Source organism: Hyperolius riggenbachi, chromosome 7 (assembly GCF_040937935.1).
Source record: "Hyperolius riggenbachi isolate aHypRig1 chromosome 7, aHypRig1.pri, whole genome shotgun sequence".
Taxonomy (NCBI): domain Eukaryota; kingdom Metazoa; phylum Chordata; class Amphibia; order Anura; family Hyperoliidae; genus Hyperolius; species Hyperolius riggenbachi.
This window is the reverse complement of record NC_090652.1, coordinates 236429523-236445867: the sequence shown is the minus strand read 5'-3', so window position 1 is coordinate 236445867 and position 16345 is coordinate 236429523. Positions and strand designations below refer to the sequence as shown.

The 16345-nt window shown below is 44.7% G+C and overlaps 1 protein-coding gene across 7 annotated transcripts in view; it reads right to left on the bottom strand.

Moving 5' to 3' along the window:
• The window catches only part of NCKAP1 (NCK associated protein 1), a 204527-nt gene that overhangs the window by 92694 nt on the left and 95488 nt on the right, over positions 1-16345 (bottom strand). For all 7 annotated transcript variants that reach the window (XM_068245407.1, XM_068245405.1, XM_068245404.1 and 4 more), the window contains one exon: positions 126-263. In XM_068245407.1, coding sequence (XP_068101508.1) covers positions 126-263 — 138 coding nt within the window. The remainder of the gene's footprint in view (positions 1-125; positions 264-16345) is intronic.

The window sequence follows — 16345 nt, the reverse complement described above, 5'->3', positions numbered from 1 at the left end:
AGGAAACGAGGTTCTACTTGACATCAGCTAATCACGCATCTTCTAGACAGACAAAAACAAGCTATGCAGCTGAGTGCCACCAATCCTACATAAAACTGTTAGTTGCGTGTGGAGTATGGTCATACCGTATCGGACTGTGCAGGGTTGAGCATCGTACTTGGTGCACTGATGAGACTGAGGAGCTGGGCATTCCTCCACTGCTCTGCCGACAGGTTTCTTCTGGGATAAACCATGTGTAGTGAAATGAGGGCATCTGACAAAGACTAAATAAAACAAGTGACAATTAGGAGTTTCCGGATGAGAGAAGCTGAAACATTCATACAGGACTGAGAGAAACAGGAATAAAATCTCTCCATTATAAGAACGGGATGCCGATGCTCCTATTTTGAAGATGTTAAATAATTTAGAAAGCTGCAGTTCTAATTGTAACACAATCTGCTCGGAAACACTTTCCTCCGCCGGTAGTTTTCTGTTTGGATTATTTAGGAGGAGGAAGCGCATCGTCAAGACAATTGTGGCTCTTGTTTATCCTCAGAAAGCATAAAGATGGCTCAGTTGACAAAATGACTTTTTTTTGGAACATAGATCAAATGTTAAATTACATTTTACTGATTCGTTACAAATTGGGTTTAGATAACTGGAAGTCTATTCAGAGCCAGGTAGTTTGGCACCAGCTCAGGGCTGTGCAGTGCCTAATTTAGGCACCATCATAGACTGTAATATTGATTATGGTTATATCCATGCAGGGGGAATTTCGGTTAAATCAGAAGGGGAATACATTTTCTACCACCTAGCGCAGGTAGAGTCATCTCTCGGCTTTTCCCTGCACCCAAATTACAGCCACCTGGAACATACGTATGCTGAAATTGGTCCAAACCGTTCAGCTGCTGCATAGGATTGGTCCGATTCCAAGCTGCATAATTTACATCCAATTAAAAGATACCAGAGCCCAAAAGTAGAGGGCAGAAATGCATGGTGAGCTGTCCTGATGCTCACCGATCCCCCCGAGAACGCTCCTGGCCAGCGAACGCGTGCTGTAGTATGCATGCAGCCCTGCCAGCCAACGCGTAATGATCCTGACGGGAACACCAGTGCAATTACAGGTGAACTATGTGGCAGAAAGGAGATTTTCAGAACAGCACACCATACATGCCTGCTCCCCCCCCAGGTCCTCATCTACTTTTGGGCTCTGGTATCCTTAAACATAAAAACTTGCATCACCTTAAAATTACCATCTCATGGACCATCTACACCTAGCAGCTAACAGGGACTGTAATACAGGTCACAGCATGCACTGCCCACAGCCGTCAGGCAAGACCAGCTGGGACTTTTAGTTTAACAGGATTTACAGTCAGTACAGATCATCCTTGTCATAAAGCCTCACAGAATCATTATAGAGTAAAATGTGACTATTCTGCTACTCCTTTAGTCATTCAAGTAAAAGCAGAAGAAAAAAATCCAAATATATGGTACTTTTTGTAAAAGAAAAAAAAAAATTGTACAGAAGTGTCACTGTAAATATGCAACATTTTATCTGTCAGCAGTACTGCCGGAAGGAACCTGGATTCCCCTCTGCACTTGGTCTCTTCCAACTGTCAAAACTTCTAATTGCCATAACTTCTCTGCATTCAGCTGGTATCACAGTCTCTGGGCAGGCAGTCCTAGGCTCATGGAGTACACCTCAGCCACCAACACCACTTAGGCCCATTTTACACTATACGCTGAAAAACTGATGCGTTTTTATTTTCCATTGCCGTGCACTGTGAAAAAAAGCTTTCAGTTAAAATGCGTAGTGTGTTAACTGAGCCATAGGAAAACATGGACTTCACTTTGAAAAGCAGTTGTCCTTTCAGTTACAATTGAGAGTAACTGATATAGTGTAAAAGGACCCTTAGATTCCTTTTTATAATATATCAGTTGCTGTCAGTTGTAACTGAATGGACAAATGATGTGCAGTCCAGTGTCCATGTTTCCCTATGGCCTCTTTCACACTATACGCTGAAAAACGTAGTCTTTTTTACAATGCACTGCTATGGAGGGAAAAAACACATTGAAATGCAACACATTAAGTGTAAAAGGGCTTTAAAAATTCCATTCAGAAGTCAGACAAAGTGCAGCTACTGTAATTCAGCAATAAGTCTTATTGCTGTGCACTTTATGAATAGGTAATGGCAGCAGTACATTTAAGTGCAGCGGTCAATCAGCAGTAACTACTTTTCTCTGACATATTGCAGCTTTATAAACTGGTCCCCAGGTGGAGACAGGAATCAGTTTCTGACAGATTGTAAACTGACATTTCTCTTTTTTTTCAGCACAAAATATTATGCGTCTATTATATTATTTGGACTATAGGCACAGCAGTCTATTTTCACTATAAAGCTCCTTAAAGGGAACCAGAGGTGAGAGGGATATGGAAGCTGCCATATATTTTTTTTAATACCAGTTGCCTGGCAATCCTGATCCTGTGTCTCTAATACTTTAGCCATCGACCCTGAACAAGCATGCAGCAGATCAGGTACTCTGACTCAGGCTTTACTGGAGTAGCCATATGCTCGTTCCAGGGTTTTGACTCAGACACTACTTATACCAGGAGATCAACAGGGCTGCCAGGCAACTGGGATTGTTTACAAGGCAATCAATATGGCAACCTTCACATCCCTCTCACCTTGAGTTACCTAAAAAAACGAAAACCAACAAAATAAAATAACCAACGTGACGGTTAGCGCCAAGATTGTTTGCTTTCTGTAATATTCAACAATGTCACGTTTTAGTAAAGTAGATTGTTTTAGTGGCAGAACTGACCATAACCTCATAAACTGAGTAAATGTATTCAGCAAAAATCCTGTCAAATGTTAATGTGACTGTAGCCACTAACTTTATACTAAATGTCGTACAGAGCTATGAGATCTTGAACCGCTGCTATCTGCAGTTCCAGGCACGTCCACTGGAGAAAAGAACGACATGTCAGATCCATATTCTAATTATATCAATTAAAATGAGTGGCACAACTAATCAACACTCCTCGATAGGCTCAGATTGCATTGTTAATCACTGGGAAATACATGTAATCATAGCAACCACTTTTGTGTATATGCTAGTAAGAGGTTACATTGGTCCAAGACCTATTATGACTTCCTTCATGGACAGCCATTTAGCCTAGGATTGTGTTCCACCTCAGGGCCTGCATCCTGGACTGTGTTTTAAGGGCTGCACTCACTCTGCATTAGGCACTTATTAGCCAGTCCCTATAGTGTGTATTAAGTCTAGAATGCAGGAATCACTGTGCAGAGATCTGTTAAAAGGATAGCTGTACAGTTGTGTTCAAAATTATTCAACTGCCACTGAAATTGAGTGTTTTGGCCAGTTTGACATTGATTTTGATCATTTCAGTCATCTAGATCAGTGCATCTAGATCTAGGCCCGGGGAACACTTTCTAACCTAATTTTTCTCCGGGGAACGGCGGGTGTTTGCGCGACCTAGTGGACAGTGTCGTGCGCAGCGGGTTATGGGGGGGGGAGGGGGGCTGGGGTGCGGCTGCATAGCTAGCATAGTTGCCCCAGTATAGCGAGTTTAGTTGCCCCAGTATGGTTAGTATAGTTACCCCAGTATAGCTAGTATAGTGCCCCAGTATAGCTAGTATAGTCCCAGTATGGATAGGTAGTGCCCCAGTATAGTGCCCAGTATGGGTAGGTAGTGCCCCAGTATAGCAAGTAAAGTGCCCAGATAGTATAGTGCCCAGTATAGATAGCATAGTGCCCAGTATAGCTAGCATAGTGCCCAGTATAGGGTAGGTAGTGCCCAGTATAGGTAGGTAGTGCCCAGTATAGGTAGGTAGTGCCCAGTATAGGTAGGTAGTGCCCAGTATAGCTAGTATAGTGCCCAGTATAGGTAGGTAGTGCCCCAGTACAGTGCCCAGTTTAGCTAGTATAGTGCCCAGTATAGGTAGGTAGTGCCCCAGTATAGCTAGTATAGTGCCCAGTATAGCTTCCTAGTATGGGTAGGTAGTGCCCCTTCCCCCTTCGCTCCTGTAACCTTATGAGCGGGCGGCCGCTTGTCCGATTAGATTCCCCCGTAGCCGCTCTCCTCAGTGGCATGTCCTATTACAGCAGCGCGCTCGGCGGCTGCTGTAATGAGCAGGAAGCGGTACAGCGGCTTCCTGTAGCGGCGATATGCATTGCCGTTACCATGGGAACCGCAGTACCGCTTCCTGCTCATCACAGCAGCTGCCGAGCGCGCTGCTGTAATAGGAGATGCCACTGAGGAGAGCGGCTACGGGGGAATCTAATCGGACAAGAGGCCGCCAGCTCATGAAAAGGTAACAGGAGCGGCGGACGCGGGGAGGAGCGAGAGGCCAGACCTGCCGCGGCCCGGTGGTTGGGGACCCCTGCGGTACGGCACACCAGGCAACATCTTGCGGCATACTAGTGTGCCGCGGAACAGCGGTTGAAAAACACTGATCTAGATTACAATTAAATCATAGAGGCACTTGTAAGTCAGATAAATATAACATAACATTTATAATGAAATAACCACAAATGCCTTTTCTGTGCTCACATCATCAGTTTTATTCAACTTTCAAGTGACATTCATTCTTAGTACTTAGTACGACATCCTTTTCCAGTTATAACAGCTTGTAAACGTGAACACAAGGGTCTTGCAGCGATCTACGGGTATCTTAGCCCATTCTTCATGGGCAAAAGCCTCCAGTTCAGTCACATTCTTAGGCTTGCGCGCTGCAACTGCTTTCTTTAACTCCTACCAGAGGTTCTCAATCGGATTTAAGTCTGGTGACTGCGATGGCCACTCCAAAATGTTCCAGCCTTTAATCTGCAACCATGCTGTAGTGGACTTGGAGGTATGCTTGGGATCATTGTCCTGTTGAAAGGTCCAACGTCTCCCAAGCCTCAGGTTTGTGACAGACTGCATAACATTTTCTTCCAATATCTCCTGGTACTGAAGAGAATTCATGGTACCTTGTACACGCTGAAGCTTCCCTGTACCTGCAGAAGCAAAACAGCCCCAAAGCATGATTGACCCCCCCGCCATGCTTCACAGTAGGCAAGGTGTTCTTTTCTTCATAGGCCTTGGTCTTTCTCCTCCAAACATAGTGTTGATCCATGGGTCCAAACAGTTCTAATTTTGTTTCATCAGTCCACAGAACACTATCCCAAAACTTTAGTGGTTTGTCCACACGACTTTTGGCATACTGCAGTCGACTCTTCTTATTCTTTGGAGACAGCAAGCGGGTGCGCCTGGTAGTCCTGGCATAGAAGCCTTCATTACGCAGTGTGCGTCTTATTGTCTGAGCTGAAACTTTAGTACCCGCATCTGGCAAATCTTTTTTCAGTTGCTCAGCAGTCACACGGGGACTTTTCTCCACTTTGCGCTTCAGGTAGCGCACAGCAGCCAAAGTCAACATCTTTCTGCCACGACCAGGTAGCGTTTTAACAGTTCCCTTTGCCTTGAATGTGCGAATGATGATTCCTATGGTGTCTCTTGGTATGGTTAACATCTTTGCAATCTTCTTACAGCCATTGCCCTTCCTGTGAAGAGAAATCACCTCTTCTCGTCTTCCTAGACCATTTTCTTGACTGCACCATGTTTGTAAACACACCAGTAAATGTCTAGAACAGGCATGGGTAAACTTGGCCCTCCATCTGTTAAGGCACTACAAGTCCCACAATGCATTTGCCTTTATGAGTCATGACTGTGGCTGTAAGACTCCTGCAATGCATTGTGGGACTTGTAGTTCCTTAACAGCTGGAGGGCCAAGTTTGCCCATGCCTGGTCTAGAAGGAGCTGAGTATCACAGTCATTTTAAATCTGCCTAATTGGTGCTTATTATGCTTGATTGCTGCTCGTTAAAAGGGAACCAGAGATGAACGTTTCACACAAAATAAACATATCAGTTGATAGCTTGTAAAGAATAAATGCTCTACCTGATAATTTTGCCGCTCTGGTGTGCCTTTTTTAGTGTTTTTTTATCCATTATTGCTCCAGGAAAAATCAAATATGGCCGCCGGCTCATATCCCTTCTCCTTCCGGGTTATCAGTTGTTCTGGATGTGCTGTCTAGGCTATATGAAACTATGCTGCTATCTAGGCTAAATGCAGCCTTTCATCTATGTGCTTTCATTTTGGTATGAGGTACAGCTGCCTGTAGGAAGTCTCTCTCATAGGAATGAAACTGCCGTTATTATCAGTATCTAGTGCACACAGAGCACACAGGGATCATATTACAGCCACAGAGCTTCTCTCTTAGGAGCAGCAGCCCCTCCTGTGTCATCACAGCTCTCAGTATGCAAAGCAGGAAATCTAAGCCAGGAGAGGGGAAGGCTTGGGCTTGAAAAGACTACACAGAAGAGTGACTCAGCTATAATGATTCCAGGTCAAACCTCGACTGAATAGTCGGTGGATTCTTATCACAGTTGCTAATAGACTAATTAAGCAGATAACAATGAAACTAAAAGCAGGGTAGGTGTTTACTGTCATGTTCCCACTGATAAATGTAATAAAATACATGAGGGTGCTTCATCTCTGGTTCTCTTTAACATCCACAGGTGTTTTCAATACCTGATCAAAAACACTTGACAGAACCTTTGAGTGGTAGTCTTTAACCACTTGAGGACCACAGTGGAAAACCCCCCCTAAAGACCAGGCTAATTTTTGTGAAAATGGCCACTGCAGCTTTAAGGCCAAGCTGCAGGGCCACACAGCACAGCACACAAGTGATTCCCCCCTCCTTTTCTCCCCACCAACAGAGCTCTCTGTTGGTGGGGTCAGATCGCCCCCAGATGTTTGTTAGTTTATTTTTAACTAAATATTTGTTTTTAATAAATTTTGCTATTTTTTATTTTGATATATTACCCCCTCCCTCCCCCCGCCAGCCAATCCACGTAATCGGCTGTCAGACTTCAGCCTATGACAGCTGATCACTGCCGAGACACAGGAGGTCCCAGGAGCCGTGCCTGATTGCAGCGCTGTACTTTGTAATTAGACGGCGGTTTCGCCGGTTTGCCGCTCGGAGACTGAAGACGGAGGAGCTCAGCCCCCCGAGCAGGAGATGCGCGCGCACACTGCGTGCGATCACCAGCAAACTGCAGCCCCAGGACTTGATGCCTATCTGCGTTAGGCGGTCCTGGGGCTGCCGCTGTGGCCACGCCCATCAGCGTTGGGCAGTCCCCAGATAGTTAAGGGGTTGAATAATTGTGTCAATAAAGAAATCGCACAAAAAAAAAACATTTAATGCTGTATTACAAAAACAATTGATGTCATTTTAGTTGCATTTGGTTCTTTAAAAAGTCCTTGTAAGATTTCATTCTGAACACAATTACAAATGTACACTAAATTCCCTAAAACCCTTTCAGCATTGGGGGTTGAATAAGTTTGAACACAACTGTACATACCAAAAATGTCACTGCTCACACTGATCACCAGCACATGTACCCCATCCCCACCTGCAGATAGCTGCACCTGTACCCCATCCCCACCTGCAGATAGCTGCACCTGTACCCCATCCCCACCTGCAGATAGCTGCACCTGTACCCCATCCCCACCTGCAGATAGCTGCACCTGTACCCCATGCCCACCTGCAGATAGCTGCACCTGTATCCCATGCCCACCTGCAGATAGCTGCCCCTGTACCCCATCCCCACCTGCAGATAGCTGCCCCTGTACCCCATCCCCACCTGCAGATAGCTGCCCCTGTACCCCATCCCCACCTGCAGATAGCTGCACCTGTACCCTAATCTCCACCTGCAGATAGCTGCACCTGTACCCCATCACCACCTGCAGATAGCTGCACCTGTACCCCATCCCCACCTGCAGCTAGCTGCACCTGTACCCCATTCCCCACCTGCAGATAGCTGCACCTGTACCCCATCCCCACATGCAGATAGCTGCACCTGTACCCCATCCCCACATGCAGATAGCTGCATCTGTACCCCATCCCCACATGCAGATAGCTGCATCTGTACCCCATCCCCACATGTAGATAGCTGCACCTGTACCCTATCCCCACCTGCAGACAGCTGCACCTGTACACCTTCCTCAGCTGCATCTGTACCTAATCTCCACATGCAGATCGCTGCACCTGTACTCCAGCTGCACCTGTACCCCATCCACACCTGCAGATAGCTGCACCTGTACCCCATCCACACATGCAGATAGCTGCATTGTACCCCATCCCCACCTGCAGATCGCTGCACCTGTACCCCAGCTGCACCTGTACTCCATCCCCACATGCAGATAGCTGCATTGTACCCCATCTCCACTTGCAGATAGCTGCACCTGTACCCCATCTCCACTTGCAGATAGCTGCACCTGTACCCCATCCCCACATACAGATAGCTGCATTGTACCCCATCCCCACCTGCAGATCGCTGCACCTGTACCCCATCCCCACCTGCAGATCGCTGCACCTGTACCCCAGCTGCACCTGTACCCCATCCCCACATGCAGATAGCTGCATTGTACCCCATCTCCACTTGCAGATAGCTGCACCTGTACCCCATCCCCACATGCAGATAGCTGCATTGTACCCCATCCCCACCTGCAGATAGCTGCCCCTGTACCCCATCCCCACCTGCAGATAGCTGCACCTGTACCCCAATCCCCACCTGCAGATAGCTGCACCTGTACCCCAATCCCCACCTGCAGATAGCTGCACCTGTACCCCAATCTCCACCTGCAGATAGCTGCACCTGTACCCCAATCTCCACCTGCAGATAGCTGCACCTGTACCCCAATCTCCACCTGCAGATAGCTGCACCTGTACCCCATCCCCACCTGCAGATAGCTGCACCTGTACCCCATCCCCACCTGCAGATAGCTGCACCTGTACCCCAATCTCCACCTGCAGATAGCTGCACCTGTACCCCAATCTCCACCTGCAGATAGCTGCACCTGTACCCCAATCTCCACCTGCAGATAGCTGCACCTGTACACCTTCCTCAGCTGCACCTGTACCCCATCCCCACCTGCAGATAGCTGCACCTGTACCCCATCCCCACCTGCAGATAGCTGCACCTGTACCCCAATCTCCACCTGCAGATAGCTGCACCTGTACCCCAATCTCCACCTGCAGATAGCTGCACCTGTACACCTTCCTCAGCTGCACCTGTACCCCATCCCCACCTGCAGATAGCTGCACCTGTACCCCATCCCCACCTGCAGATAGCTGCACCTGTACCCCATCCCCACCTGCAGATAGCTGCACCTGTACCCCATCCCCACCTGCAGATAGCTGCACCTGTACCCCATACCCACCTGCAGATAGCTGCACCTGTACCCCATCACCACCTACAGATAGCTGCACCTGTACCCCATTCCCCACCTGCAGATAGCTGCACCTGTACCCCATTCCCCACCTGCAGATAGCTGCACCTGTACCCCATTCCCCACCTGCAGATAGCTGCACCTGTACCCCATCCACACCTGCAGATAGCTGCACCTGTACCCCATCCCCACATGCTGATAGCTGCATTGTACCCCATCCCCACCTGCAGATCGCTGCACCTGTACCCCAGCTGCACCTGTACCCCATCCCCACCTGCAGATAGCTGCACCTGTACCCCATCCCCACCTGCAGATAGCTGCACCTGTACCCCATCCCCACATGCAGATAGCTGCATTGTACCCCATCCCCACATGCAGATAGCTGCATTGTACCCCATCCCCACATGCAGATAGCTGCATTGTACCCCATCCCTACATGCAGATAGCTGCATTGTACCTCATCCCCACATGCAGATAGCTGCATTGTACCCCATTCCCACCTGCAGACCGCTGCACCTGTACCCCTGCTGCACCTGTACCCTATCCCCACCTGCAGACAGCTGCACCTGTACACCTTCCTCAGCTGCACCTGTACCCCATCCCCACCTGCAAATAGCTGCAGTGTACCCAGTCCCCACCTGCAGACAGCTGAGTAATTTGAACAGGCAGGTCTTCATGTGTTCATATTCAGTATTACTATACTTTCTGGTGGGTCCAATTTTCAATAAATCGATTATCCAGTGAAATAATTAGGGGCTCAACAGCACAGAGTGGCTAGAGGTAACAGCGGTGCACGATTAAATAAAAATGAAAATCGCTTCCATTTGGATTTTCCATGCAGGTTTGAACAAGCTGGATGTTTTTTGAGGAAGAAGGGGGTTGAATCTAAGAGCTACAATGGAGCATTTTGGTTAAAAGTACGGTTATATTTTAAAGCATAATTTGCCTATGAAGTTCTAGTAGAAGAATAACTTTTCCTACTAGCATTAAGGTGGGCTTCCAAGAGGTTTCATTTGATTAACGCAAGCATGAAATGAAAAACTGAGATAAACAATTGTATCAATAGCGCTAATACTACACAACACTTTCCTGAAATCCCAGTGTCTTATTTTGTGTTTAATAGATAACACTAGGTCTACAGTTTTTGTTCTCAGTTGAATGACTACATATTTTAATGTTTTACAGCTCCAAAATACAGTTTGCAATTTATACAATATAAATTCTGTTTCCTTCTAAAGTTGTCAGCTGCAGTGTTTGTAAACCCTCTCTAGCCACCTGGCTGACTCTGTATTTCAGCTTCAATGAGAACACTGTGATCTTTAAAAAAAATAAAATGTAGGCTTGCCTGTCTGGCAAAGCTGCTTATCATTGTTGAAGCAGCAGGGGGCGTACAACACATTCTGAACATCCACTTAATTTCCCTGCATGACACACAGCTTTCAACAGCAGAAGTGTTATTTTCAGCAAGCTTTCAAAGAAAAATTTTTAGCAAAGGAAAGCTGCACTGAAAGAAGAATTGCAATTAAAGATCTAAATAGGGGGATACTCTTACATTAAAGGGACCTTTAACAGAGTGATATGGATGTTTCCTGTTAAACAATACCAGTTGCCTGGCAGTCCAGCTGATCTCTGTGGCTGCAATAGTGGCTGAATCACACTCTGAAACAAGCATGCAGCTAATCCAGTCGGACTTCAGTAATAGCACCTGATCTGCATGCTTGTTCAGGGGCTGTGGCTAAAAGTATTAGAGACACAGGATCAGCAGGAGAGTCAGGCAACTGGTATTATTTTAAAAGGAAAAATACATATCCTTCTCAGTTTAGGTTCCCTTTAAGCTAAAACCCAAGCAAAAAAAAAAATCTTTATGTGACCTGACAGGTTCCTAAATAGAAACTAAATTGATCTATTCCCAAGTGTCATGCATAGGGATAAGCGAGACAAGTTTTGCAAAATGCAAGACCGTCCCGATGTGTACGGGGGCCTAGGCCACAGCAGAGAGGGTTGATTCACCTGTGCAGAACGCCCTTCTACACCTTCCTGGCACTTCTGCTTTCACAAATGGAAGTTCAGCTAAATAGGTGGAAGTGTTAGGGAAGATAGGGAGCAGCGTGCAGTGGTGAGAGATGGTGACACAGGCGAGTTAACCCTCTCTACCACCGTGGTCCCCCACCCCCGTACTCACCAGGACAGTTTTGACATTTGCAAAGCTGGTCCCTCTCATCCTTCTGTCACACAGGTACAGTTCTTTTATTCATTAAAATGATGGGGAATCAAGTAGAAAGACAGACTGCAGACCATAGCGCCCCCACATCTGCTCCAGTCTGGGAAGGGGGATGGTTTTCTCAGGCTGCTGCATAGTGTCAATACAACATTTCTCTGAGTGGAGCTACAAAACTCTGGTTCATAAGGATAAGATAGTGCTCGGAGGCGCCCAAATTAAAATGACTGAATTCTGTCTACATATTAAAAAAAAAAAAAAAAAAAAAAGGAAAGACCACTCACAAGGAGTATCTAAATAAAAAGGTTTAGAACAGATTTTTATTTTATAGCATAAGCACTGTGACAATCGCCTCAATTCACGGAGCATTATCAAACGTTTATCAAGCACTTTATCAAACGTTTGATAATTTACCTCATGGGTAAAATCTCATTTTAAATTCACTAAGGTGTTATATATTTATCGAATGTTTTACCGATAAAACGTTCAATATATAACACCTTAGTGAGATTTTACCCATGAGGTAAATTATCAAACGTTTGATAAAGTGTTTGATAAGCGTTTGATAATGCTCCGTGAATTGAGGCCAATGCGTTTCTCGGCAACTGCCGCTTCCTCAGGTCAAGTAAGTGCCAAGTATCCAGTGTCCGGGTCTGTAGAGCGCCTTTTTTTTTTTTAGATACCCCTTGTGAGTGGTCTTGCCTTTTTTTATATATATATATATATAGACAGAATTTGGTCTTTTTAATTTGGGTGCCTCCGAGCACTACCTTATCTCTTATATCCTACACAAGTAAGGGTCAGTATCACACAAACTTGTGAGATACAAAACTTTTTGGGAGCAGCGACCTATCACTCCTAACATCTGAAAGGTCGAATGGAGACGGTACTTCTCCACATGCCCTCAAGAGTGGTTGTATCTGGTGGCAACCCACACTTGTGAGTATACCACTGTACTGTTTTATCTTATTCCACATCACCAGACGATATTACACCAGATGGGGCTCCCGGTTTCCGTGTGTTCTTTTTTCAGTTCTACTAGCAAAAATGGCTTCATAAGGAACCACTCACTGCCCTTCAGACATTCAGCGCATATGATGCTTAGCAGCAAGTTTGAATCCACAGTGGGAACTTTCACAGCAGTTCTTTCCAGGTGGCATAAATCAGGACATTTGGAATAGGTACAGTGGATATATATATATATATATATATATATATATATATATTTTATTAAAATTTAATATTTATATTTATATTGCGCAGACAGCTGTATAGCACTGTACTAGGTATATTGTCTTGTCGCTTAACTGTACCTCAGAATCACAATCTTATGTCTATCATAATCATATGTCTATATATGTGTCATGTAGTGTATGTATCATAGTCTAGGGAGAATTTAGGGGAAGCCAATTAGCTTATCTGTATGTTTTTGGTATCTGGGAGGAACCCAAAGTGCCCTGAGGAAACAGACACGGGGAGAAACATAAAAACTCAGTTCAGATGTTGACCTGGCTGGGATTCTTACCAGGGAACCAGAGCTGCAAGGTGAGAGCGCTAACTTCTACGCCACCATGCTGCCCATATATAATAATACAAAAAAACAAAAAAAACAAAAAAAAACCCACCGCCTTTAAAATATTCACATATTGTTGCCTCGCAGGCCGAATGAATACACACACATAAAAAAATTATAATTCAGCTGTATTTACTCAATGCAACTTCTAATAGTAAAGTGAAAGCTGCAATAGCAACAGTCAAAATAAATAAACATACAGGATCTTCTCAAAAAATTAGCATATTGTGATAAAGTTCATTATCTTCTGTAATGTACTGATAAGCATTAGACTTTCATATATTTTAGATTCATTACACACAACTGAAGTAGTTCAAGCCTTTTAATGTTTTAATATTGATGATTTTGGCATACAGCTCATGAGAACCCAAAATTCCTATCTCAAAAAATTAGCATATTTCATCCGACCAATAAAAGAAAAAAGTGTTTTTAAAACAAAAAACGTCAACCTTTAAATAATGATGTTCAGTTATGCACTCAATACTTGGTCAGGAATCCTTTTGCAGAAATGACTGCTTCAATGCGGCGTGGCATGGAGGCAATCAGCCTGTGGCACTACTCAGGTGTTATGGAGACCCAGGATGCTTCGATAGCGGCCTTAAAGAGAATCTGTATTGTTAAAATCGCTCAAAAGTAAACATACCAGTGCGTTAGGGGACATCTCCTATTACCCTCTGTCACAATTTCGCCGCTCCTCGACGCATTAAAAGTGGTTAAAAACAGTTTTAAAAAGTTTGTTTGTAAACAAACAAAATGGCCACCAAAACAGGAAGTAGGTTGATGTACAGTATGTCCACACATAGAAAATACATCCATACACAAGCAGGCTGTATACAGCCTTCCTTTTGAATCTCAAGAGATCATTTGTGTGTTTCTTTCCCACATGCACTGAAGTTTCAGGCTGCTCTTTTCTTCCTGCAAACAGCTTTGCCCTTGTTTATAATTCCTCAGTATGTGAAAGCCCAGCCAGCTCAGAGGGCGATTTATCCAGCTTATAAAAGATGAGAGAGAAGAGAGAAGCTGCTCTAATCCTAAATAACACACAGGCAGTCTGCATAAAGGGGAGTTCATAGCAGAACCACAACACTGAAGAACGTGGCAGCCTTCCAGACACAGGCCGACAAGTCTGACGGGAAAGATACATTGATTTATTACAGAGACTGTGTTAGTAGAACGTGCTGCAGTAATCCAGAACACATTAGAATAGCTTTTGGAACTTGTAGGATGATAAAAAACAGGATGCAATTTTTGTTACGGAGTCTCTTTAAGCTCATCCAGAGTGTTGGGTCTTGCGTCTCTCAACTTTCTCTTCACAATATCCCACAGATTCTCTATGGGGTTCAGGTCAGGAGAGTTGGCAGGCCAATTGAGCACAGTAATACCATGGTCAGTAAACCATTTACCAGTGGTTTTGGCACTGTGAGCAGGTGCCAGGTCGTGCTGAAAAATGAAATCTTCATCTCCATAAAGCGTTTCAGCAGATGGAAGCATGAACCCACTTTTGAACCAGAAACAGCGGCAGAAGCGCCTGACCTGGGCTACAGAGAAGCAGCACTGAACTGTTGCTCAGTGGTCCAAAGTACTTTTTTCGATTGAAAGCTACTTTTGCATGTCATTCGGAAATCAAGGTGCCAGAGTCTGGAGGAAGACTGGGGAGAGGGAAATGCCAAAATGCCTGAAGTTCAGTGTCAAGTACCCACAATCAGTGATGGTCTGGGGTGCCATGTCGGCTGCTGGTGTTGGTCCACTGTGTTTTATCAAGGGCAGGGTCAATGCAGCTAGCTATCAGGAGGTTTTGGAGCACTTCATGCTTCCATCTGCTGAAAAGCTTTATGGAGATGAAGATTTCATTTTTCAGCACGACCTGGCACCTGCTCACAGTGCCAAAACCACTGGTAAATGGTTTACTGACCATGATATTACTGTGCTCAATTGGCCTGCCAACTCTCATGACCTGAACCCCATAGAGAATCTGTGGGATATTGTGAAGAGAAAGTTGAGAGACGCAAGACTCAACACTCTGGATGAGCTTAAAGAGACTCCGTAACAAAAATTGCATCCTGTTTTTTATCATCCTACATGTTCCAAAAGCTATTCTAATGTGTTCTGGCTAACTGCAGCACTTTCTACTATGACAGTCTCTGTAATAAATCAATGTATCTTTCCCCTGTCAGACTTGTCGGCCTGTGTCTGGAAGGCTGCCAAGTTCTTCAGTGTTGTGGTTCTGCTATGAACTCACCCTTTCTGGCCCCTCTATGCACACTGCCTGTGTGTTATTTAGATAAGAGAGAAGAGAGAAGCTGCTCTAATCAGCTGGATAAATCGTCCTCTGAGCTGGCTGGGCTTTCACATACTAAGGAATTACAAACAAGGGCAAAGCTGTTTGCAGGAAGAAAAGAGCAGCCTGAAACTTCAGTGCATGGGGGAAAGAAACACACAAATGATCTCTTGAGATTCAAAAGGAATGCTGTATACAGCCTGCTTATGTATGGATGTATTTTCTATGTGTGGACATACTGTACATCAACCTACTTCCTGTTTTGGTGGCCATTTTGTTTGTTTACAAACAAACTTTTTAAAACTGTTTTTAACCACTTTTAATGCGGCGAGGAGCGGCGAAATTGTGCCAGAGGGTAATAGGAGATGTCCCCTAACGCACTGGTATGTTTACTTTTGAGCGATTTTAACAATACAGATTATCTTTAAGGCCGCTATCGAAGCATCCTGGGCCTCCATAACACCTGAGCAGTGCCACAGGCTGATTGCCCTCATGCCACGCCGCATTGAAGCAGTCATTTCTGCAAAAGGATTCCCGACCAAGTATTGAGTGCATAACTGAACATAATTATTTGAAGGTTTACTTTTTTTGTTTTAAAAACACTTTTCTTTTATTGGTCGGATGAAATATGCTAATTTTTTGAGATAGGAATTTTGGGTTTTCATGAGCTGTATGCCAAAATCATCAATATTAAAACAATAAAGGGCTTGAACTACTTCAGTTGTGTGTATTTGAATCTAAAATATATGAAAGTCTAATGTTTATCAGTACATTACAGAAAATAATGAACTTTTTCACAATATGCTAATTTTTTGAGAAGATCCTGTATAATCTGTGGGGGAGATTTAACAACGCATTACCAACAGTTTTTTCTTCTTAATCTCTTCTAACCAGCAGAGAGAACAGTTCTGCATAAGAATTTTCTTAAATCCTAGGTAATAGTGGCAGTTTAGCATGAATTTCTAGAGCTAAGAAATTTCTACAGTTAAGAAAAGTGCAA